This window comes from Dama dama, chromosome 5, assembly GCF_033118175.1.
Source record: "Dama dama isolate Ldn47 chromosome 5, ASM3311817v1, whole genome shotgun sequence".
In the NCBI taxonomy this organism is placed as follows: domain Eukaryota; kingdom Metazoa; phylum Chordata; class Mammalia; order Artiodactyla; family Cervidae; genus Dama; species Dama dama.
The window spans coordinates 96,247,381-96,273,684 of record NC_083685.1 but is presented as its reverse complement, the minus strand read 5'-3'; the positions used below and the strand labels follow the sequence as shown (position 1 = coordinate 96,273,684).

Here is a 26,304-nt window from a genome sequence, read left to right as displayed (position 1 = left end):
CTGGGAAGCCATATGAGAGCTTATAGCTCCTTAATTTAACAAATTAAGTTCTTTACATATGGGGAAGTTGACCGTATTATCATGTGTGTAGCGAATGTAGCAAAAATTTCCCCCATTTTGTATATTTATTTTGAGATGTTTTGGCATATGGAAATATTTTAACTTTGTGTGACTTACCAGTGTTTTCCTTCAGTTCAGTCACTCAGTTGTGTCTGACTCTTCAACACCATGGACCTCAGCACGCCAGGCTTCCCTGTCCATCATGTGTTTTCCTTAGTGGCCTCTAGATTTCCTTTGTCTATGTTATCTTCTAGTATTTACTTTTTTAAAAGAAATATTTTTATTTGCTGTGCCAGGTCTTCGTTGTGTCACGTGAGATCTTTAGTTGTGGCTTGTGGGCTCAGTAGTTGCAGTGCCTGGGCTGTAGCATGTGGGACCTTAATTCCCCTACCAGGGATCAGACTCTGAGTCCCCTTCTTTGCAAGGTGGATTCTTAACCACTGGACCACTAGAGAAGTCTCTAGTATTTACTTTTAAATGTTTCATCACTTTGGAATTTATTTTGATGTAGGCACTGAGATAGGAATCCAGCTTTTATTAGAATTTGTTTCACTGGCTAGCTGGATAGCACATATAGTGATTTTTCTTCATTGATTTAGACATGTCACACTATTTATTACATGCTAAATATCCAGAAATACTTGAGTCCATTTCTGAATAGTGTTTTGTGTTTTCTTTGATTTATCTTTTCTGGTGTTATACCACATAGTTACAATGACTTTTCCCCTACTTTCTAGTGTTTTAATGTTTTAAAGAGGGAAGAACCTTCTCGAATTTTCCTGAACTCTTCCTAGGTATCTATTTATTCAGATAAAAGTTGGAATGATCACATTAAGTCTGCCACCATGCTCCCTGACGGCACTTTAAATGCATTAGTTATTCAAATCTCTGAATTCTTTAAGGTTGATATTCTCCCTATTTCACAATTGAGGAAGTGAAAGTTTAGTAAATTGCTCAGGCTTCATGACTATTTTCATTCTACCCACTATCTCTTAGGTCAGGTTTAGTTAAGTAAACTCTCATCATTAAAAAGAGGGCAAAATTAAAACACCAAGGTTTTTTTTTTTTTTTTTCCCTACTGTAAAGTACAAAGAAAGTGTAAACAAAACTGGACTTATTACTCGTAATCATATGCTTTGGGATATTTTGTCATTTTAGTGTATTTCTGGTCATGTTTTATATCAACAAATACAATTTTTAAGCAGTAGATCATACTGCACTTGTAGTTTTGTATTCTTTTTTTTTTTAAGTTATTTTTATTTATTTATTTGGCTGTGCCGGATCTGAGTTGCAGCACGTGGGATCTTCGATCTTCAGCTGCACAAGGAATCTTTAGTTGCCACATGTGACCTCTTAGTTGCGGCATGTGGGATCTAGTTTCCCGGCCAGGGATCGAACCCTGGGCCCCCTGCATTGGGAGCTCAGAGTGATAACCACTAGACTACCAGGGAAGTCCCTCTATTTTTAATTATGATATAAAATTTTTCTGTGTAAGTTATTTTTCAAAAAAATTGGTTTTAAAAGTCTTAAAAAAAAAAGTCTTAAAGTTTATAAGTATGTCATAATTTATTTTCCTGTTTCTGCCTATTTGATTATTTGTAAGATCTTGCTATTAGTAAATAACTCTACAGGAGACATCCTTGGACATCTGTCTTACTTAGTTTACATTTCTCCTGTTAGTACTGATATCTTTTAGTGTAACCTCATTCCTGTTAACATTAAGTATAGATTAAAATTTTTATTACCAATAGCATAGACAAATGTTATTGCTGTTTTAAGTTACTAAATGCAACTTAAAACAGCAATAAGATACTGTTTTGATGGGTGTGATTAGGCTTTAATCACACCCATTATAAGTATTGACTACAAGTGTTGACTATTTGTTTTCTTTGTGCATTGCCTCTTCATGTCCTTTGTCATTTTCTTATTATTTATAAATATCTTTTTCATGGGCATTGGCCTTTGTCGTTTATTTGTTACAGATACTTTAGAGTTTATTCTTTCTCTTATTGCTAATGTATGGTATAAAGAAGCCTAAGGATTCTTTCGAACAAACTTGATAATGCTTTGATAATTTCAAAGACTTGCTTTATCTCAGTGTCAGATATCTGCTTATACTTTTTTCATTTTTGTTTCTTTCCTAAATTGTTGGCCATTTTTTTTCAGTATCATTTGCGTTTTCTGAGTTGTTTCTATATGAGCTGTTTGTCAAGTTAGGAATTTGAGATAAAATTAATATTGCCTATTGCAAGCAATTCAGAAAATGTAGAAAAGAAGCATAAAGAAAAAATGATTAGCCAAAGCTAATACCCATTCATTTGTTGGTTTATTATCTTTGCAGAGTTTTAATATGTATAATGTATGAAAAAACTCTTGAAAATTCTAATACTTATATAGGATGTTCCCACTTAAGTGACAAATTTTATTTTTAATGACTGCATGGTATTCCATTGCATGAATTCCATAATATTAATTAGGTCTCTTGGTATCTATTTATTAATAGTTAATTTTTTTTCTATTACAGTTAACACTGTTGTAAACATCCTGCTACGTATGTCTCTAAATATTTGTGCAAATACTTACCTTAATCCTTATTAGTTCAAAGGTTCAAAGGTTATGTGCATGTACATTTTGATACTTTTGATACATATACATTTTGATGTATTCTTCTGTGTCAAGAATACTTCTCCCCACAGCAATTGGAAATCCAGTCCCAAGTGACTCAAGGGTTGATTTTTTTGTGTATGACAAGTTTAGAAGTAAAGCATTCCAAGGCTGGTTCAATTGTTCAGGGATGTCCAAGATCCAAGTTCCTTCTATTTTCTTCCTGTGGCAACCTATTTGCTCGCATCTTTATTATTTTTTGTTGTGTATTCAGTTCTGGTTTCCTTTTGGAAATACTTGTTCTTTTAAATCTTTGAGTATTTTCTTTCTTTTTTCTTTTAATATTTTCTTAGTTCCATTTGTTGGGTTCTCTGTTTTAGGTATGTAGATCATCCTTTTTATTGGACATTATTTGTTTCTCAGAGCTGTTTTCCTCTTTCATTGCTTTACTTTTTTCCTTTGTAATTCATTGAGATTATTTCAGGTCTTTTTGATCTGTAACAAAATTGATTAATTGGTTTCCTAATGTTGGGACAGATTTTGTTGAGATAAACTCAACTTGGTTGTGGTGGGTTGTTCTAGTACGTATATAGATTGGGTTTAATAATATTTTAATGTCTTCTTCATTTGAAAAAGTTCATAACTGAGATTGGCCTATAGTTTTCCATTTTGGTACTACCTTGGGTTTTGGTATCTTGGTTATACTAGCCTAGTAAAATAGGGAAGCATTCCATCTTTTACTATGCTGAAGACAGTTTAAATAACATAGGACATATTTATTCCCTGTAGATTTGTTAGAGTTTGTTATGGTCTCTTTCAAGTTTGATCTTCAAACTTGTTCGGGGGTCACTTTTCTTTTGTTAGGCATTTGCTTATTTCTAACGTTTGAAATTCTAATGTTTTGAAATAAATGCTTTAAAGAAGTAACATTCTTGTAATGAAATCTGTATATTCATCATCATTACTTCTTAGGATATATACTTGGTAGTGAAATTGCTTGGTCGAAAAGTATACAAAATTTTAAGACTTTTGCTGTTGATTATTACGTAGTCATCTGTCCTGAAATATATCCTGGATTTGCTTTAATCAGGTATGGTAAGGAGACAGCATTTTAGGATTAGAATGGACTTAAAAAAAAAAAAGAAGTATAGTTGATTTATAATATTGTGTTAATTTCTGCTGTATAGCAAAGTGATTCAGATATATATATGTTTTTTCATATTCTTGCCCATTCTGGTTTATAACAGGATATTCAGTATAGTTCCTTACCCTATACAGTAGGATGCTGTTGATCAATCCTGTATGTAATAGTTTGCATCTGCTAACCCCAAACTCCCGATCCGCCTATCCCCCACCCCCTTGGCAACCACAAGTCTGCTCTCTGTGAATCTGTTTCTGTTTGTGGATAAGTTCATTTGTGTCATATTTTAGATTCCACATATAATATGATATGTCTTTGACTTACATCACTTAGCATGGTAATCTCTAGGCCATCCATGTTGCTGCAGAAGGCATTATTTCATACTTTTTTATGACTGAGTAGAATTCCATTGGATGTATATACCACAGCATCTTTATCAATTCATCTGTCAGTGGACATTTAGGTTATTTCTATGTCTTGGCTATTGTAAATAGTGCTGCTTTGAACAACAGGTTGCATGTATCTTTTTGATTTGTAGTCTTGTTCGGATATATGCCCAAGACAGGGATTGCTGGATCATATGGCAACTCTAGTTTCTTGAGGAATCTCCATACTGTTTTTCCATAGTGGCTGCACCAACTTACACTCCCATCAGTAGTGTAGGAGGGTTCCCTTTTCTCCACACCCTTCCCAGTTTTTGTTATTTGTAGACTTTTTAATGACGACCATCTGACCAGTGTGAGGTGGTACCTCACTGTAGTTTTGATTTGCATCTCTCTAATAATTGATGCTTTTGAACTGTGGTGTTGGAGAAGACTCTTGAGAGTCCCTTGGACTGCAAGGAGATCCAACCAGTCCATCCTAAAGGAGATCAGTCCTGGGTGTTCATTGGAAGGACTGATGCTGAAGCTGAAACTCCAATACTTTGGCCACCTCATGCAAAGAGTTGACTCATTGGAAAAGACCCTGATGCTGGGAGGGATTGGGGGCAGGAGGAGAAGGGGACGACAGAGGATGAGATGGCTGGATGGCATCACCGACTCGATGGATATGGGTTTGAGTAAACTCCGGGAGCTGGTGATGGACAGGGAGGCCTGGCATGCTGTGATTCACGGGGTTGCAAAGAGTCGGACACGACTGAGCGACTGAACTGAACTGAATAATTAGTGATGTTGAGCTTCTTTTCATGTGCTTTTTGGCCAGCTGTATGTCGTCTTTGGAGAAATATCTATTTAGTTCTTCAGACCATTTTTTTGATTGGGTTTTTGTTGTTGACTAGTATGGGCTGTTGGAGAAGGAAGTGGCAACCCACTCCAGTGTTCTTGCTTGGAGAATCCCAGGGACGGGGGAGCCTGGTGGGCTGCCATCTATGGGGTCGCAGAGAGTTGGACACGACTGAAGTGACTTAGCAGCAGCAGCGGTATGGGTTGTATCCTTTGCAGATATTTTGTCAGTTGTATCCTTTGCAAATATTTTCTCCCATTCTGTAGATTATCTTTTTGTTTTGTTTATGGTTTCCTTTGGAGAGCGACTTCATACCTGTCTTCTAGTCTGTCACTTGTATCTGAAGTTCTCGACCCTCCCTATCAGTTTATAAGAGATTTCTCACCTTTATCACTATTGACATTTTAGGCTGGATTATTCTTTGTTGTATATGACTGTCCTTTACATTGTAGGATGTTAAGCAGCCTCTTTGACCTCTAACCACTGAATACCAGTACCCTTAGCCCTCGGTTGTGACAACCAGGAATGTCTCCAGACATTGCCAGATGTCCTCTGGGGAGCAAAAGCACCTCCAGTTGAGAACCACTGGTTTATAATAAAATGCTTTAGATTGTGCCTTTACAATTCTGATATAAAGTTACAAAAATAACTTAAAAAAACCAAAAACCCTAACAGTATAATGCCCTTACTGTGAAGGGAAATGACTTCTTATTGAGTATATGTATTTCAACATGTAAATTAACAGTGTGACTAAATATAAGAGCCAACCTAGAAAGTGGTATTATACTTGTTTATAACTCATGTGATGCATGGATCTCCTATATTAATCTCTATTAAATACTTACAATCACAGGGAAATCTTTCTAGGCCTTGACAGATTGGTATTTGAACCCAGCTCTGCCATTTATTAACTCTGCAACAGTAGACATTTTACTTAATTTCTCAGAATGTTTCCTCACCTATAACTGGGGATGGTATGCCTACTTTATGGTTTGTTTTGAAAATTTAATGAGCCAATGTATAAAATAACTTGCCTAATACTCTTTAAGCTGTGTATAGATTATTCAATCCTTCCTACAACCCTGGAATGTAGTAGTAATCTAGTCTTCATTTTTACAGGTAAAGAGAAGGAACCAGTTTATAAGTGGCAGAGCTGGGATTCAAAAATCAATTCCAGAGCCTGTGCTTTCAATTATTATGCGTTACTGCTTTCTATATGATACCTGATAGGTAAGGGATACTTAATTGTTAGCTTCCATTATTTAATTTTTTCTAACTTTGAGACCCTGCAACAACCCCAATAACATCAGCACGCTCTCCTGGAAATATTTTTGCTCATTGATTTCTCATGTCTCCTCAGGGATATATAATTAATCTTCTTTCTCCACACTTAGGATAACTATTTATCAAAATTCTGATCCCTTTCTATGTATGACCTTGGTATTTCTGAAAAGCTCATAAATAATGCATTTAACTTTCCTTATAAATAAAATATAATGCTTGTGTTTTTATGATTTATTTATGAAGAACTTTTCTTGTGATAAGTAACTCCTAATGTCAGCTGTGTAGTTTTATTGTAGTCCTATAAACAAGTGTAGAGAGATAAGAAATTACATCTACACTTTAAGAAATTACATCTACATTTTAGGTTTTCTGTGTTATAATGAAGGACAGTGTGTACATAGGGGATTTGATTTGTTTTATAGTATAATCAAACATGGTTCTAAGAGGTATCATGTGTTGTGTTAGGCTTGACTTTTTCCCCTTGTAAATGATTTAAAAAAAAAAACCTACATTAAGACAATATGGTACTGGCACAAAGACAGAAATATAGATGAATGAAACAAAATAGAAAGCCCAGAGATAAAGCCAGGCACCTATGGACACCTTATCTTTGACAAAGGAGGCAAAAATATACAATGTAGAGAAGACAATCTTTTTAACAAATGGTGCTGGGAAAACTGGTCAACCACCTGTAAAAGAATGAAACTAGAACACTTTCTAACACCATACACAAAAATAAACTCAAAATGGATTAAAGATCTAAATGTAAGACCAGAAATTAGAAGACTCTGAGAGGAAAACATGTAGAACACTCTCTGACATAAATCACAGCCAGATCCTCTATGACCCACCTCCCAGAGTAATGGAAATAAAAATTAACAAATGGGACCTAATTAAACGTAAAAGCTTTTACACAAGGAAGGAAACTATAAGCACAGCGAAAAGGCAGCCTTCAGAATGGGGGAAAATAATAGCAAATGAAACAACTGACAAATAATTAATCTCCAAAATATATAAGCATCTCATGCAGCTCAATACCAGAAAAATATACAACCCAGTTGAAAAATGGGCCAAAGAACTGAACAGACATTTTTCCAAAGATGACATGCAGATGGCTAACAAACACTTGAAAAGATGCTCAACATCACTTATCAGAGCAATGCAAATCAAAACCACAATGAGGTACAATCTCATGCTGGTCAGAAAGGTTGCCATCAAAAAGTCTACAAACAAATGCTGGAGAGGGTGTGGAGAAAAGGGAACCCTCTTACACTATTGGTGGGAATGCAAACAAGTATAGCCACTATGGAGAACAGTGTGGAGATTCCTTAAAGAACTGGAAATAGAACTGCCGTATGACCCAGCAGTCCCATTGCTGGGCATACACACTGAGGAAACCAGAATTGAAAGAGACCAGAATTGTGCCCCAGTATTCATTGCAGCACTGTTTGCAATAGCTAGGATCCAGAAGCAACCTAGATGTCCATTGGCAGATGAATGGATAAAGAAGTTGTGGTACATATACCCAATGGAATATTATTCAGCTATAAAAAGAACTCTTTTGAGTCAGTTCTAATGAGGTGGATGAAACTGGAGCCTATTATACAGAGTGAAATAAGTCAGAGAAACACCAATACAGTATATTAATGCATATATATGGAATTTAGAAAGGCGGTAATGATGACCCTATATGCAAGACAGCAAAAGAGACAGATATAAAGAACAGGCTTTTGGACTCTGTGGGAGAAGGTGAGGGTGGGATGATTTGAGAGAATAGCATGAAACATGTAGATTACCATATGTAAAACAGGTGACCAGTGCAAGTTTGATGCATGAAGCAGGGCACTCATAGCCAGTGCTGTGGGACAACTCAGAAGGGTGGGGTGGGGAGGGAGGTGGGAAGGGGGTTCAGGATGGGGGACATATGTACACCTGTGGTTGATTCATGTCAATGTATGGCAAAAACCACCACAATATTGTAAAGTCATTAGCCTCCAATTAAAATGAATAAAAAAAAAATCTTAGACTATTCTGAGTAAATTTGCATTTTATATTAAAGGGATTGTTAACCAAAAGTAATTAAATTTTTTATTAATAGTTATGTGCTGTGAATTGTATGTATGAGTATGTATAATGCCCCTTTATCTAGAATGGTGGAGGAATGGTTTTATGGGGACATTATTCTTCAGCTGGATAGTCCAGGATAAACTACTTTTCTCAAGATCCTTAATTACATCATTTACTATATCAGGTAATATTTACCTGTTAGGTGATCAGGAAATTAGTATTTGAGGGGAGGGGTTGGTTCAGCCTACCACATTGATGTTCACATTATCTCATCATTGGTCATTGAATCCTCTAAGTTGACTCCTTTGTTACAAAGGGAAATCCTTTGATAAAACTGCAGTAGGTGCCAAGGTGTTCCAGGTTTATCATTTATACTTCTGCCCCAGACCTAGAATCAGTCATTTTTTTCTCAAGGAACCCTGGAAATGTGCTCAGTGTCCCAGTTCATCTTACATTCTTGTACAGACTCCTTACCTCATCAGGCCACTAGTAGTCTGCCCGCTGTAGCTGAGGAACACTGTGCTACTGTGAGAGCACAGGGGAGAAGGGCATCTTGGGTTTTAGGATGACTGACCTTAGTGTCTCACCTGGCTGTGAAGTATGGCGATACTTGAAGCAGGCTGGCAAACTGGGGAAAAGAGAGAGTGTAAGGCAAATAGAGGTAAAAATGAGGACTCAAAATATCTAGGGTATCCACCTCCCCACATAAGCTCTCTAGAACACTGCTGTCCAATAGAGATGGAATGTGAGCCAAAGAGTGTAAATTTGTTCTGGCAGCCACTTTGTGCTGTGCTAGGTCACTTCAGTTGCGTCTGGCAGCCACTTTAAAAGATTAAAAAAATCAAACCAAAACAAACACTGCTAAATAGGTGAAATTAATTTTATTAACAGCTTTATTGAGGTTCAATTCATACACCATCAACTTCACCCCTTTAAAACATACAATTCAGTGGTTTTTAGAGTATCTGGCAGAGCTGTGCATCCATCACCACTAATTTCAAAATATATTCCTCATCCTCCAAAGAATACCCCAAACGTTAACAGTCATTCCCCATTCTGTTCCTTCTTCCCCAACTGCTGACAACCACTAATATTTTAGTCTTTATGAATTTTCCTTGTCTGGATATTACATATAAATGGAATCATACAATAGGTAGCCTTTGGTGTCTTGCTTTTTTTACTTGATGTTTTCAAGTCTCATCTGTCTTGTAGCTTGTTAGTACTTCATTCCTTTTTTGGATATATAGTATTTTGTTGTATAAATATACCAGACTTTGTTTATCTAGTCATCAGTTGATGAACATTTGAGTTTCTTTTCTTTAGCTGTTATGAGTAATGCTTCTGTGAACACGTGTGTATAACTTTCTGTGGAGTGAATTTTAATACTCAATTTTATTTATCCAGTATATTCCAGATGTTGTAATTTCTACATGTGATAGAAAGTATTAATGAGATAGTAAAATTTTTTTGTACTGAAGTCTTCAAAATTCCATATGTTTCATATTTAACACATAATTCAGATGGCCACATTTAATGTGTTTGGTGGCTCGAAAGTGAAAGTTGCTCAGTCATGTCAAGACTCTTTTTGACCCCATGGACTATACAGTCCATGGAATTCTCCAGGCCAGAATACTGGAGTGGGTAGTCATTCCCCTCTCTGGGGGATCTTCCCAACACAGGGGTCAAACCCAGATCTACCGCATTGCAGACAGATTCTTTACCAGCTGAGGCACAAGGGAAGCCCAAGAATACTGGAGTGGGTAGCCTATCCCTTCTCCAGTGGATCTTCTGGCCCAGGAATCGAACCAGGGTTTCCTGCATTGCAGGCAGATTCTTTACCAACTGAGCTACCAGGGAAGCCCCATGGCTACCATATTGGAAAGCCAAGGACTAACTCATTGGGACTTGTATGCAAAGTTGGGAAAGTTGCAGTTTTGCCCTCATCAGAGATGTTTGCTTGCTGGCTCCTAGACAGATATACTTCACTGTCTCATTTCCATTGCAGTTGAAGACTCTTCTCTCCTTTGGTTCTTCAAATCCTTGCTGTCTTTTAAAACCCTGACTTATGCCCGTCTTCATCAATGGGTCTTAGTTATTCCTGCTTATCTTTTTTGTTTACTTATTTATTTAGTAAATGTTTATTGAATGCCTTCCATGTGTTAGCCACAGTTCAGGGTGTTAAAAATGTAACATGTAACAATGAACAGGATACATACAGTCTCAGTTTTCACTGAGGGTCTCCTCTAGCATGGAACAATATTTAAACATTCAGGAGGTGGGAGGGGGGATCGGGATTGGGAATACATGTAAATCCATGGCTGATTCATATCAATGTATGACAAAACCCACTGGAAAAAAAAAAAAATTTAAACATTCAGATATTTAGGGAAATAGTTTCAGATAGTGATAAGTGCTATGAAGATAATAAAACTGGCCTGAAGAGGACTGCACTTGTGCTTTGAAGCACTAATAGGATAGCACTTAATGCTACCAAGCACTGATTTATTCTTGTAATTTTAAATTCTTACCACAGTTCAGTTGCTCAGTCATGTCCGACTCTTTGTGACCCCATGAATCGCAGCACACCAGGCCTCCCTGTCCATCACCAACTCCCGGAGTTTACTCAGACTCATATCCATCAAGTCGGTGATGCCATCCAGCCATCTCATCTTCTGTCACTCCCTTCTCCTCCTGCCCCCAATCCCTCCCAGCATCAGGGTCTTTTCCAGTGAGTCAATTCTTTGCATGAGGTGGCCAAAGGTATTGGAGTTTCAGCTTCAGCATCAGTCCTTCCAATGAACACCCAGGACTGATCTTCTTTAGGATGGACTGACTGGTTGGATCTCCTTGCAGTCCAAGGGACTCTCAAGAGTCTTCTCCAACACCACAGTTCAAAAGCATCCATTCTTCGGCACTCAGCTTTCTTCACAGTCCAGCTGTAGAGCTGATCAAAAAATAGTTTATGCTAAAATTTACTAGGTTTAAGTATATAGATTCATGAGTTTTCAAATATACATAGTTTGTAACCATCACTTTAATTGTGTTATAGAATGTTTTACCCCAAAAAGTTCTTCCATGACACTTTGTGGTTAAACTCCTCTGGGCAAGTGCTGCTGTACTTTCTGTCATCATGGTTTTGCCTTTTCTAGAATTTTATATAAGTGGGATCATACTTTTTGTGTCTGATTTCTTTCACTTAAACGATGCTCTTGAGATTTATCCAGATTGTGTGAATTAGTAATTCATTCCTTTTTGTTGCTAATATTTCATTGTATGGATACACTATTATTTGTCCATTTATGGTGGGCATTTTGGTTTATTTCCAATTTTTGGTTATCATAAGCCAAAGAAGTTTTGTAAGTATTATCAAAGCTTTGGTGAGCACTTGTGTGCAAATCTTGGTGTGGAAATATGTTTTCATTTGTTGGATTGCTGTATCATATGGTAGGTGTGCATTTGTAAGGAACTATTTTCCAAAGTGGTTGTACTAATTTGCATTCTCACCAGCAACCTTACTGATACATGGTTAATTCAAGCACAAAATAAGGATTAAATTCAACTTCACTGATAGTGAATTCTCAGAGTTCGAAGCCAGGTCCTAAAGTGGCATGATGTAGTTCTACTTATGAATGCCAGTAGAGTTATAGGCAGAAAGCTGAATTCTTTTGGCCTTTTCTTAAGTAAGCCTTCTTTGAGTTTTAAGCTTAAGATATATAAGTTTTGAATTGCTTTCTTTGTCGTAAGTGGGACTCTAAAATATTTAAATATCCAAATAGAAAATATATTTGCTTTTCAGTCCAGTGAGAGTCATGCTTTTTCCTCTGTCTTGGCATTTGGTATTTGAAATACTCGAAGTAGAATAATACCAATTTGTACAAATTGAATAGATAGCTATCCATTTTTATACATGCATAGTTATATCAGTTGTTGAACATGAGCTTTTGACAGTTATGGTAATTGGGCTAAGTGTAATCAGAAATTAAGGTGATTAAAAAATTATCTGGTAAAATGGATGTAATGGTGGTTGAACTATATTGTATATCTTGACCAGTATTCAAAAATGTCCATAATTTATTTCAACCATATAGTTAGCTTTTTAAAAAAATTGAAGTATTATTGATTTACAATGTTGTGTTAGTTTCAGCACAGTGATTCAGTTGTATATATATGCTTGTGTGTATACATATTCTTTTTCAGGTTCTATTCCCTTATACGTTATTACAAAATATTAAGTATAGTTCCCTGTGCTATACAGTACGTCTTTTGTTGATTATCTTTTTTTTTTTTTGGTTATTCATTTTATATAAGGTATTGTGTATGGTCAGCTTATTTTTGAAGTTATCTTTATTGGGCCAGCAATGACAATGTGAGATCACGGCTAGTAAAAGCTAGGGTAAATTTATAGTATGTTATTAAGAGTATAGCCCCCAGATACAGTGTTTCTACTAAGCTGGTGTTGTGTTAGGATTAGTGTGTCCTGTTTTATGTAGAATTTTGACTAACTGTAGTGTGCAGAGAGAGCAACTGAGATTATGAAGAATTTAGACATTACTAAAGGGTAAAGAGATGTTTCATCTGGAGAAAACAGGAGAGGGCAAGTGTGAGATGTCAGATAATAGAAATTTTCCTCACTGATTCTGTAGGGCAAAACTAAGATTTCTAAGGAAGATGATTTAAAGTTCTTTTAGTAAAAATATATATATTTCTAACAGGTTACCAGTTGTTCAAGTAAAGTGGGGAGAATAATCTAAAATCTCTTAATGGTGGAATTGGCTGCCCCATAAGGCAGTGAACTGAGTTGTTAGCTTTATGTTTATGTGTAAGCCATGTGATCACATGTCTTTTATAGGAATGGATTCCTGCATGAATTAGGAATTGGTGTTTAAAACTATTTTGACCTCTCTCCACTGTAAGAAGCCCTTTCTCCAGTGCAACCCAATCATGAAACAACATATACCCATATTAAATGTGTTGCTGGTATTTCCTATTATATTTTATTTTTAACTTTAAATGGCAGATTGCTGATCACTAAATTGATGTAACAGCTTACTAATGGATTGACATTTAGTTTGAAATACATTGGACTATAATAATTGATAAAATCCTTATAACACTATTATCCAGTTATTATTCCCACTCAATAATTTAAACTAAAAATTGGACCCATAAAAGTCCACAAATAAAAGTCTGCAAATGCCTAGAGGTTAATTAATTAATTTTGATCATTAACATCTCTAGGGAGGTTGAAAATTAGAAAATGTTCTGTTTTTCGATTCTTCTCACGCTGTTCTTGTCACCTGTCACCCATTCCCCATATCAGTCTTTTCCAAAAGTAGAATTAACTTTTGCCCTTTTGAAGACTCTCTTCTTAATTTTGCATTATCTCATTATCTACCTGAATTAAAATTTGGTGCCAGTTCTTTTCATTTAATATTTTTCCTGGATTTATGACAACATTTTCAAGTCATTTAGATAAACATCAATTTTTACATGAGAAATGATTGATTTTCTTATTTGAAACCCATCATTTAAAAAGTGTTATCTTTTATCTGAAATACTGTAGCACCTAATTATTTAAGAGAGTTTTATAAAATGAAGAAAAGAGTTAAAGAAAATAAGGGTTTTCATTTTGCTTCACATAAGGAAGGCTAAGAAGATGTTCTGTGTAAACTTCATCACCAGATGTTCTTTTGTTTTAGAAATGGTTCATCTGAGTAAATGGACAGGGTGAAAGGCTGCAGTATCTTAAAGTTGTTAGAGTCAGATTTTGGAGGATTATATAAAATGAGATGACAGGTTTTCTATTATACTAAAGAATTTATGTTTATCTTTAGTATTATGGGAAAAATTATTCCCCAGTGCTGTATCTGTTTGCTCTAATGCTGTCAGGTGACTGGTAATGTTATTGTAGACTAGTTTACCTTCTCCTTCCACTTCCTTATTGAGGCAAGTGATTGTGGATTTACTGAATATTTCCTAAACAAAGCATCATTTAGTGGGTGTATTTACTGCAAATAATAATTTTTAGTAATCCCCCAAAAGGCTGGACAGGGTTTTCAGAGTACAGGGAAGGGTTTTCAGAGTACAGGTCATTTGCCAGCTGAAAGGCCACTTCTGAAACAAAAGATTTTTGTTTTTAGCAAATTTTTTTTTATTTTAGCAAATTATTTGTCCTGGGAAAATATACGTGTAGTTTTAAAAACTGACTCTTTAGTGTGTTAAAATATTTTAAAACCATTGAAGTAAGTTATGTGTACTTTTTATGAGCAGAGAAATTGAGATGGAGCAATAGGACAAAATAATAACCACTGAAACTAAAAAAAAAAAAAATGAAGCAGCTTACTACTTTTTAATTTAAATCCAATCAAGTGTAATTTACCCTTTTGATTAGCTTTGATTCAGAGAGACAACCACTCTGAATATAATTTGGCCTATTCTTGCCAGTCTGTTTTATATATATATATATATATATTTCCCTAGATTATATTATGTTATGTATCAATATAATTTTGTGTCTTAATCTTTTAATATAATTTTTCTGACAATATTATTCCATTGGATGGATGCACATACCTACAATACTTTATAGTTTCACTTTAAAGTCAGTGATACACAAGTTAAGACTTCTGAGTTTCAGGAACTGTTCAGATTCTTTTGTTCCACTGGAGTTATGCATTGTTGTTGTTTTTTTTTTTGCTTGAAATAGGTGTTTTCCTGAATCTTAAATGTTTTTAAATAAAAAAAATTCTGATTGTAGTGACGTTTAACCTAGATTGTGTTTTTCCCCCCATTGATAATGTCTCAAGTTTAGTGTACTGTTAGAGTGTAATAGTAGGACCCAGCTTGAGGCTTTAAAATATTTCTGAATTATTGCATATTCTCACATTCATGTCAAAATTAGGGAAGGAGATATACCTAACAATTATTGCACCTTTCCTTCATTTATTTGCCGTATTATTCTTTTCTTTCTGTATTGTTCCTTAATTCAGACACTTTTGGAAGGCAGCTATGCTCATCATTATACCACCAATGCAGACATTTTGAATAAATGATGTAATAATTTTTCTCTTTGCATGTCAAGCCTTAAAAGAAGTCATTGCATAACATAGTGTGCTCCCTTTATTTTATTACTCAGAGGAAGGTAGCAGTATACAGAATAAGTGGAATGTTTAGCAGAGTCTGATATGCTAATAGCTCTCAGCTGTGAGTTACAGCAGGCTTAGTGTTGTTGAAGTTGGCGTTAATGGTGGCATGTTGCTAGGATGATGCATGGTAGTAGGGAATGATATGAGCTGGAAGTCTAAGCATGGAACTGAGTCAGAATCATGAGGCTAGAAGTGACTTCTGGTCTTTTGTCAAAGCCGGTTCATCACTCTGCTGTTTTCCCTTATTCATTTAATATCGGTAAATCTTACTAGTTTATAGCTAACATTTACCCAGTTTTTCTTATATGCCAGGCTAAGTGGTTTTTACATGAGCTATTAACTAGTTATTGTGAACTGCTAGTCGCCATGTTAAAAAAAAGTATTTTGTGTGATGAGATCTATTTTCAGTTTGATTTGTGGTTGGTTGCTCATGCGTTATGATATAAGAGATGCCTGTTTTTAAACTTTCTTGCTGTTTTATGCAAGGTGAATTGATTTTTCCAGATAAAGCTTTAGAGGCATTCTTATAAAAAGCAGTTGTTTGGGCCTTTTTATGTGTTGTAGAACTGCAGTATGTTGGAAATAGTTGAGGTGGATTTAAAAAAATTTTGGGAGGATTAAAAATTTTTTTTATTAAAAAAAAAAAAGAATAAGAGAGTTAGTTACTTGGTATATCCTCAAGGGGATCACGATTGCAGGAATTGAAATTTGTCCTCAGTTGCGGAGAGAGGCAGCCAGATCTGTGGGTGTGGACTGCGCCTCAACTGTAGATCAGAGCCAGGACAGGGTGGGGAGTATTGGAAACACACTTAATTTTTCTTGGCTATAATTTTAAAGGCTATATTTTAGTTTTTATTGATTTATTAGCTTCAGTTCCTAAATATAATGTCGAAAGGTATGGACATTTTGTGTGTGTGTGTGCTTTAGTGGAAGGTAGTAGTGGGTGGGAGTGTAGTTTTTAGTGACAAGTAAGAACAGAAGGATCATCTTTCTTTATTTCCCATTGCTTTTCCCTAACTCATGTTTTAATAAGTAGCTACCTGTAACTAAAATGTGAAGTGGAAAATTTGCTTAATTTATTTAACAATTGGAATCTGGACAATTAAAAATACCAAGACAAGTAAATAGCACAGAGAACTTACTTTCTTCATGATTTCAAAAGTAAATATGAAATAACTACACATTTCCCTCTTCTAGTGGATTCTCGATTCCTCTTTTTCTCTGAAGGTTAACACGTGTTCAGATGATCAGATGTCATTCTTTGCTTTGACCCAAAGATTCTAGATGTTTGCTCCTCAAAATATCTCCTTACCTTTAATGACAGGGAACTCAAAGCAGCTATCATTTTCTCTTTATGCTGTGGATTGCTTTGATGCTGTTAGATCTGTAGTGAGGCTTGACTGAAGATGTCATGGGAGCAAATAAATACTGGTTCTAATTATTTAGTATTGAAGGAGTTGTAGAGAACTTTGATAAGCACATGGAAGAAATTAATTAGCCATAATTCTACATCTTGTAGACAGATCATTGCGTTTTTTCCAGTCTTTTTTTTCTGTGTGCTATAAATTTATAAGTTCAATGTAGTTGAGTAATAGGTTTAGAGGAGTATTAGGGCCTTCAGAGATAATCTCAGATCATGGTTAAAATTTTAGTAAATTGTTATTATCTGGTTGTAGGGGCTGACCTAGGTAGTTAGGCAGATGTGTTACTACCGAAACATATGTAGTATTATCTCCCTTTCTGGGAGAAGGAAATGGCAACCCACTCCAGTATTCTTGCCTGGAGAATCCCAGGGACAGAGGACCCTGGTAGGCTGCCATCTATGGGGTTGCACAGAGTTGGACACGACTGAAGCGACTCAGCAGTAGTAGCAGCAGTCACTACTGAGAAGCCTCCCCCGGAGCGATGAGGGCCGCAGCCCGTGGCTGGGTCACTGCTGGGGTAAGGACGCCGCGAGCATGGGCGTCCCTGGGCTCCCCTCTCTGTGCCTGAGCCAGACATGCTCAGGGTTTGGTCGGGATACGCGTTTATGTATCAGCTGCGGCCAAGGTACTTACGAGCTCCTCGAGTAAAAACGGGTCCCAGCCCCTGCCGTACCACAATCAAGTTAATCTAAAAACCAGATAATCTCCCAGTAATGGAGCGTTCATACAGAATGGACAGTTCATTATCCTTTCTATATGAAAGGTTTTTTCATTATGATTTCAGTATAATGAGCCATCTTGAAAGTGGGAGAGTGGTTCAGTCTGGAATAGCTGTCCTAATCAGTGTGCCCTTTAGATTTTGCTCAGAACACATGAGAGAGACAGGAACTAGCAAGATTGGCAGTGGATTTGTTTGTGGGATAAACAGCCCAAATAATCCAATGTTTAACAAATCCATAAGTGGATGGACATACTCAGTTATACAAAGGAACTTTGAAGCTTTCTTTTGGGAAATTTGCTTTATGTGATTCTCTATATATGTACATTTTCAGCTTACAGGATTCATTCACAACATGTATATTAAGTTGAGTAGAAGTGTCTTTTTTGAAAAATTAGAATTTCCGTGAATATATTGGATCTTTGGGAGAAGCTTGACCACTTGTTTCTTTATAGAAATATGCAGCTGCAATACTGATCTGTTCTTGTAACTTAATTTATAAATAAAAATTATTACTTGTTAACTAGTATTTTTCTTTTCAGTTTCTCTTCAGCAGCGGGTGGCAGAATTGGAAAAAATTAATGCAGAATTTTTACGAGCAAAGCAACAGCTTGAGCAAGAATTTAATCAAAAGAGAGCAAAATTTAAAGAGTTATATTTGGCTAAAGAGGGTAAGTTAATAAGTTTCCCCCTACCCCTGTACTAAAACTGTCTTAAAATGTCAAGTTTCTTGGTAGTATATACAATGTTAATTTTAATCACTGAATAAATCTTGATTTTATTTCTAGTTGCATTGTATAATAGAAACCTATTTAGAGGTTAGGGTTAAGAATGAAATTGTAAAACAAGTTGAATAATGGATTATTTAGAAATTTCTTTGTCTTTTGACCTTAATGATATTTAATATGGTAGGCTAGATAGTCCTAGGACACAGGACTTTCAGTCCTCTTAGCACTTGGGAGATAGCCCCAGGTAAATCAGGACAGTTGACATTCTAATAATAGCCTTAGCTGTATTATATTAAAACTGACATTTCATGTAATTTATTCAACAAATGTTAATTGTCCATTAATATGTTTAATACCTACTATCAGGTAGGCATTGTGCCTTGGTCCTGGGTATACAGAAGGGGCAAGATTTGTGTGGCTTTTTTATTCATAGAAGTTTGATTCTACTGAAGAAAAAAGATTAATAGTGTACTTAGTTGCTCAGTCGTATCTGACCCCATGGACTGTAGCCTGCCAGGCTCCTCTGTTCATGGGATTCTCCAGGCAAGAATATTGGAGTGGGTTGCCATGCCCTCTTCCAGTGGATCTTCCCGACCCAGGGACTGAACCCGGGTCTCCTGCATTGCAGGCAGATTCCTTACCATCTGAGCCACCAGAGAAGCCCAAGAATACTGGAGTAGGTAGCTTCTCCCTTCTCCAGGGGATCTTCCTGACCCACAACGCTCTGAGATGACATCTTGCAATGGCTTTGATTCCATGTCCCTGCCAGACTCTGCTGAGTACCCCCAAAAAGCAAAGTGTATAAGGCAAATGGACAAAGTGTATAAGGCAAATGTGTGAGAGCATATCATGAGGGAAACCTACTCTGAAGGATGACGGGAAGGGTTTACATTTTGGATATTGACATAGCAAGGTATAGATATGGTTTCTAGAGCCCTCTAGACCAGTGAGTGATTCTCAGAATGTGATTGTGAAAGAGCAGCATCTAGTTAATAATCTCCTGGGGAACTTGTTAGAAATGAAAAATTGTGGAAGCTACCCCGGACTTACTGAATCTGACACTCTGGAATTAGAGTCTATAGCAATTGATGTTTTAAGGAGCTCTACAGGTAATTCAGATGCACATCAAATTTTGGGAATAGATGCTCTAGTATAGACCAGCAACTTTCAGACTCTAAAGTGGATAAAAATAACCCAGAAAACTTGCTGGAACATAGTATGTTGGGCTGGAGCCTGAGAATTTGTGTTTCTGATAAGCTTGTAGATGATTGCATTACTGTCAGTCCAAGGGCCACAGTTTCAGAACCATTACTCTAGGCTGGTGATCCTTCAACATTTAAGTTTATCTATTCTGTAAAATGTTTACATACACCCCTCATTCCTTAAAAAAATTTTAAATTTAAAAAGATTTGAAGTATGTCAATTCTACTGTATTGTTAATGATGACAATTTAAATTAAAAATTCATGCTTTAGACATATCCAGTATAGTCAGTGATAGTGATTTATCATAATATTCATCACTGATCCATTGAATTAAAAAAATGTGAATAAATTCTTTTTTTTTTTTTTTTGAATAAATTCTTTAGCAGGAATTTTACATTTTCCACCCCTTGTGTTATTTTTAACATCTTCCTCGGAATTTTATTCTAAAAAGTGATTTTTAGAACACAAATTTGAGTGTGCATCAGAATTTTACCTCTAGGGTTTATGAAAAGGAAGATTGCTGGGCCCCACCCCCAGGGTTTCTGATTCACTAGATCTGTGGGATCCTAGACTTTGGATTTCTCGAAAGTTAACAAGGTAATGTTGTTGTTGTTGGTTCAGGGACGACACTTTGAGAACCACTGGCCTACAGTAATATTTTGTGCTTGAAAGCCATTGGAAAAATTGGTCTGACTGTTCTGCAATAAAAATATGCACATAAATTTCTTTTGTATTGCATTATCGCAGTAATTTAAAGTATACAAGTGATTACATCATAAATATTGTATACACTTAAAAAATAGTATGATAAGGTGTAAAAATTACTGGAAATGCAGGTCTTAAGAGATATATTGGTTCTCCCACCCAATTAAGTCATTAACCTCTAGTGAATATTATTAATGTCTAGAAAAAGATATGTTTCAGTTTTTTTCTTTTCTTTCTTTCTTTCTTTTTTTTTTTTTTTTAAACTAGATATAAGTTGGGAATTTCCTAGTGGCTTAGTGGTTAGGATTCTGGGCTTTAACTGCTGTGGCCCGTGTGCAATTCCTGGACAGGGAACTGAGATTCCATAAGCTGAGCAGTATGGCCTTAAAACAAAACAAAAATAGATGTAAGTTAAGCCCCTGATCTCATAAAGAAGTAGATGGAAATAGAAGTTTTTCTTTTTTTAAATAGTGATTGTTATTTTATTCTCTTAACTCTTTCTGAATTACGTGTTCAATCACCCAGTGCTCTAGCTTCAATTTTATTTTATAGACTGACAACTCAAATAGGTCTTCTTTCAGTTTTGTTGAAGTAGACTTTGCAGTCCATGCGTGCGTGCGTGCTAAGTTGCTTCAGTCATATCTGACTCTGTGACCCCGTGGACTGTAGACCACCAGGCTCCTCTGTCTATGGGATTCTCCAGGCATGAATACTGGAGTGGGTTGCCATGCCCTCCTTGTGAGGATCTTCCCATCCCAAGGACTGAAGCCATGTCTCTTATGTCTCCTGCATTGGCAGATGGGTTCTTTACCACTAGTGCCATCCGTGTGACCTGCCAAAAGATTTGTTACCCAGTTACAAGTCATTCACTTTGTTACTGACAGTGGAGTTTTTACACAATAAGGCAGTGAAAGTGAGGAAAGTGAAGTCACTCAGTCATATCTGACTGTTTGCGACCCCATGGATTGTAGCGCTACCAGGCTCCTCCGTCCATGGAATTTTCCAGGCAAGAATACTGGAGTGGGTTGCCATTTCCTTCTCCAGGAGATCTTCCTGACCCAGGGATTGAACCCGGGTCTCCCGCATTGTAGGCAGACACTTTACCATCTGAGCCACCAGGGAAGTCCAATAAAGCAGTGAACCATAGTAAAATTCAGGATAGTTGAAAGCCTTTCATTTGCTATGTAGGTAGAAGGGTATTAAGAAAAGGGAGGTACAAGAAGAATCTACACATAAACACCTCTCTGTTTTAGGAAAGATTTTTATAGAAGTTGAGGATCTAGAATTTGATTCCTTTAAAACACCATGTGGCTCTGAATCCCTTGGAAGATCTTTGTGTACCCGCTCAGGTACATGTAACTCACTTTGAAAACCACCGTCCTGGAATGGTGTTATTCAGACTAGGTTGTAGCTCTTTGATGGATAGTAGAATTGAATGGGTTGTGACCAGCAGTTTTTTGAAAAGAAATACAATGGAAAATAACAGAGCACATTATTTACCTGGCAAGGTTAAGTTACTATAATTGAATAAAATTTTCTGTTTCAGTTACATATACATATGTGTGTATAGAGTTGTGTGATAAAATATATTTTTTGGTATGAATCATGGTAAAAACAGTTTGAAAGTCATTGTTCTATAGAATGGAAAGTTGCTAGGGCTCACAGAATTCAGCCCTTGCTTTGGAAAGGTTTACTCACTGCAGTGTGGAATTGGATGGTTTTCTCATGGGTTGCAGGAGGGCTGGCTGTTCCCTGTTAATTTTTTTCCTTCATAGGCTGACAAGGACATGGGAAAGCTAGTGTTCCTTTCTAGACATGGTGGTAGTCTGCAAGACACTGTGGAGGTTGGGATGAATGAGATGGTTTTTATCTTCAAGAAAGTATAGTTTTCCTTATCTTTTCTGAAGTTATAAAATTGCCTTTTCTATAAAATTCTGAAAAAATGAAAATGACTAAGAAACTCATTTCTGAAATACATTATCAATTGCAGTTTTTTATCTAAGCAGCTTTGAATGTGGGTTTGTTCAAAAACATACCTGGTATATTAAAATTGCTTTGAATAAATCTAGACCCAGTAAATAATACTTTTGTATCTTTACTATCTGAACTTCTCAGTGAACTTAAACTGGCCATAGAAAATAGGTGAGTTAAATTTTTATGAATTTCAAAAGGAATATTGTGATTCTTTTTGAGAGTTTTTAGTGTCATTTCTAAAGAAATTGCACAATGTGTAAAAGGTAGAGGTTGATTTAGTTTATGGATGTCTTTGCCTATACAAATTCAAAGATGTCCTCTAAAGCAGCAGCTCATCTTATTGCATGAAGTATAAATCTAGTCTTCTATGATTTTGACCGGGGGTAACAGTGTAAGTCATGGTTTTGTTGTGTTCAGTAGTCTTTGTATGTTTTATCTTTCAGCAGATCAGGTCACAATAACCCCGGAAGTCCAAATATTGGTATTTTTCCCAATTAGAATAGCTTTTGCTTTGGTGTTGTAATAGCTGTGCTTTCATTTATTTGGAGAGTGGCTGAAATAGAAGTGCAAATAGTAATGAGAAGTACTAACAGGGGGTATTACTTCTTGGCTCCCCTTACTGCCTTTTCCTGCCTTAACACTCATTCTTTTCCCAGCTGACATCAACTGGGAATGTTATAAATACTTAAAATTCTGTTACTTTTCTGCTGAGATTGAAAAAGGGATTTAACTTTCAAAAAGCAGTTTTTGATTTAGGTTTCCCCTTTAACCAGTTTCAGTACAAAGCTTGGCACTGCAGCCGTGTTTGTGTTTTGGAAATCCTCAGTTTTGAGCAATGAGTAAGAGCCTGTTACACAAGGAATCAAACAAAAGGCCATAGAGTTCTCAATTTGAAGGAGCATAGTAGAAATAGAGCTCATGTTAATCACCAGAAGACAGTGAAATTTTCTAGTGGTGTTCAGAACGATTTTGTACATGGTCATTACTTATATAAAGCTCTGATGCCAACTAGCCAGAGCAATAATTAAAAGCTTGGTTTAGGAAGATACGTAAAAAGAATTGCAGGAGAAGAGAATGGAGGGAATAGTAAAGAATATTTTAGGAGATAATGACTGGAATTTTTCAAGCATTAAGAAACAGAAGTGTATCTTCAACATAAGTATGGAGTACCAAGTAGGGTAAATACTAGTGAATTTATACTTTAAAGATATAACAATTTTGAGCAATGAAATTTTAAAAAGCTAGCAAGGATGTACCCAGGAAACCAAAAAATACAGTCTTTTATATTCATCAGGGAGGCCTGGTGTGCTGCGATTCATGGGGTCGCAAAGAGTCGGACACGACTGAGCAACTGAAATGATCAGTTCAGTTGCTCAGTCGTGTCCAATTCTACGACCTCATGGACTGACGCACGCCAGGCCTCCCTGTTCATCACCAGTTCCCGGGTTTACTCAAACTATGTCCATTGAGTCGGTGATGCCATGCAACCATCTCATCCTCTGTCGTCCCCTTCTCCTCCCCCCTTCAATCTTTCCCAGCATCAGGGTCTTTTCAAATGAATCAGTTCTTTGCATCAGATGGCCAAAGTATTGGAGTTTCAGCTTCAGTATCAGTCCTTCCAGTGAATATTCAGGACTGATTTCCTTTAGGATGGACTGGTTGGGTCTCCTTGCAGTCCACGGGGCTCTTAAGAGTCTTCTCCAACACCACAGTTCAAAACCATCAATTCTTTGGAGCTCAGCTTTCTTTATAGTCCAACTCTCACATCCATACATGAATACTGGAAAAACCATAGCTTTGACTAGATGGACTTTTGCTGGCAAAGTAATGTCTCTGCTTTTTAATATGTTATCTAGGATTGTCATAGTTTTTCTTCCAAGGAGCAAGCGTCTTTTAATTTCATTGCTGCAGTCACCATCTGCAGTGATTTTGGAGCCCAAAAAAATAAAGTCTGTCCCTGTTTCCACTGTTTCCCCATCTATTTGCCATGATGGGACCAGATGTCATGATCTTCGTTTTCTGAATGTTGAGTTTTAAGCCAACTTTTTCACTCTCCTCTTTCACTTTCATCAAGAGGCTCTTTAGTTCTTCACTTTCTGCCATAAGTGTGGATCATAAGGAGCACTTAAAATATTATGTATATCTCAAAGGAATACTTTACATATTTTAAATGTCAAGCTACTTATCATATTTTCTTACCTAATGCAGTTAGAAAGATTTTAAACAATGTAAATTTTTAAAAAAACTTTGGAAACTAAGAATGCATTCCTATTGTTCATGAGTTAAAGAGGAAATCATAATGAAGACTGTAAATTACTTAGAAAACAATGAAGATATTTGTGGGATGCAGCTAAAACAGTATTTTGCAAGTAAGCTTATAACTTTAAAAACATTTATTAAAATTAGCTTATTAAAAAATGTGAGGGTGTAAGAAAGTGAAACTAAGTGATCTAAATGTTCAACTTCAAAAGCTAGAAAAAGAGTGAACTCAAAGAAAATGCAAGAAATAGACCAATAGAAATGGAAAGTGAAGTTGAGTTAAGCTCAATAAAATCAAAAGCACATGTTTTGGATGTACTTTGAAAAGATGAGTGTTCATAGTAGCACTATATTTTTAAAAATTAAAAAAAGTTAAGTATAGTTGATTTATAGTGTTGTGTTTTTGGTATACAACAAAGTGATTCAATTATACATGTATATTCTTTTTCATGATCTTCTCCATTTTGGTTTATTACAGGATATTGAATATAGTTCCCAGTGTTATACAGTAGGACCTTGTTGTTTATTTTATGTATAGTGGTTTGCATCTGCTAATCCGAAACTCCTAATTTATCCCTTCCCCACCACCTGTCCCCTTTAGTAACTATACATTTGTTTTCTATGTACTGAGTCTGTTGTGTAAATAAGTTCATTTGTTTCATATTTTAGATTCCACATATAAGGGCCAGTCCATCAGGAAGACAGAATAGTTATATACACATCTAACTACAGAATCCCACAATACAGGAAACAAGCTGACAGAAATGAAAGGAGAAAAATACAGTTTTACAGTAAGATTATATTTTTTTTAGTACTCCACTTTCATTAATGAGTAGAATAATGAGATCAACAAGGAAATAGAGGATTAAGTATAAAAGGATTGATAATACAGTCTTTGCTCTCTGATCACAATGGAATGAAATTTGGGAAACTCACAAATATGTGGAAATTTGGTGATATACTCCTGAGTTATCAATAGCTGAAAGAAGAAATCATGAAGAAAATTAGAAAATACTTCGAGATAAATGGAATTGTAGACATGCCATGCCAATCCTTATGAAATGCAGCTGCATCAGTCCTTAGACATATATAACTATAAATGCTTGTATTAAAGATTAAATATTTCAAATCAGTAATCTACTCTTTCACTTTATAACACTGGAAGAAGTGTTAATGAAGCCTAAAGCAAGTAGAAAGAAAGAATTAATAATGATTGGAGTAAAAATCAGTGAAATACAGAATAGAAAATTGGTGAAACTATTACTGCTTTCTGTGGAAAGAGCAACAAGTTGATAAATGTTTAGCTAGATTGGCCAGTAAATGAATATTGACCTTACAGAAATTAAAAAAAGCATAAGGGAATACTATGAATGAGGAAGTGGGTGAATTCCTAGAAAGATACAAGCACCAAAACTGACTGAAGAAGTGGAAAATCTAAATTGGACACGTAGAAAATAAAGAGGTTGAGTTTGTAATTAAAAAACTGCCCCCCGCCCCACCAAAATGAAAAGAAAAGCTGAGGCTCAGATGGCTTAAGTAGTGAAGTTTACCGTATGGTCAAAGAATTAACACTAATTCTTCTCTAACTCTCCTAAAAGTAGACAGAAAGGGAACTTGCCCTCCTGATTCATTGCTTCCAATTCAGGGGGCTTGGGCTTGATCCCTTATGAGGGAACTAGATCATGCATGCCACAACCAAAAGATACTGCTTGCTGCAGCTAAGACCCTGTGCAGCCTATATATATATATATATATATATATTCAGTT

The 26,304-nt window shown here is 36.0% G+C and overlaps 1 protein-coding gene across 3 annotated transcripts in view; it reads left to right on the top strand.

Moving 5' to 3' along the window:
• RABEP1 (rabaptin, RAB GTPase binding effector protein 1) overlaps positions 1-26,304 on the top strand; it is a 91,066-nt gene that overhangs the window by 10,157 nt on the left and 54,605 nt on the right. For 2 of the 3 annotated variants that reach the window (XM_061143208.1, XM_061143206.1), the window contains exon 2: positions 18,210-18,338. In XM_061143208.1, coding sequence (XP_060999191.1) covers positions 18,210-18,338 — 129 coding nt within the window. Of the gene's footprint in view, positions 1-18,209; positions 18,339-25,206; positions 25,329-26,304 lie in introns of those variants that run through there. The other variant, XM_061143207.1, reaches the window with a different exon arrangement.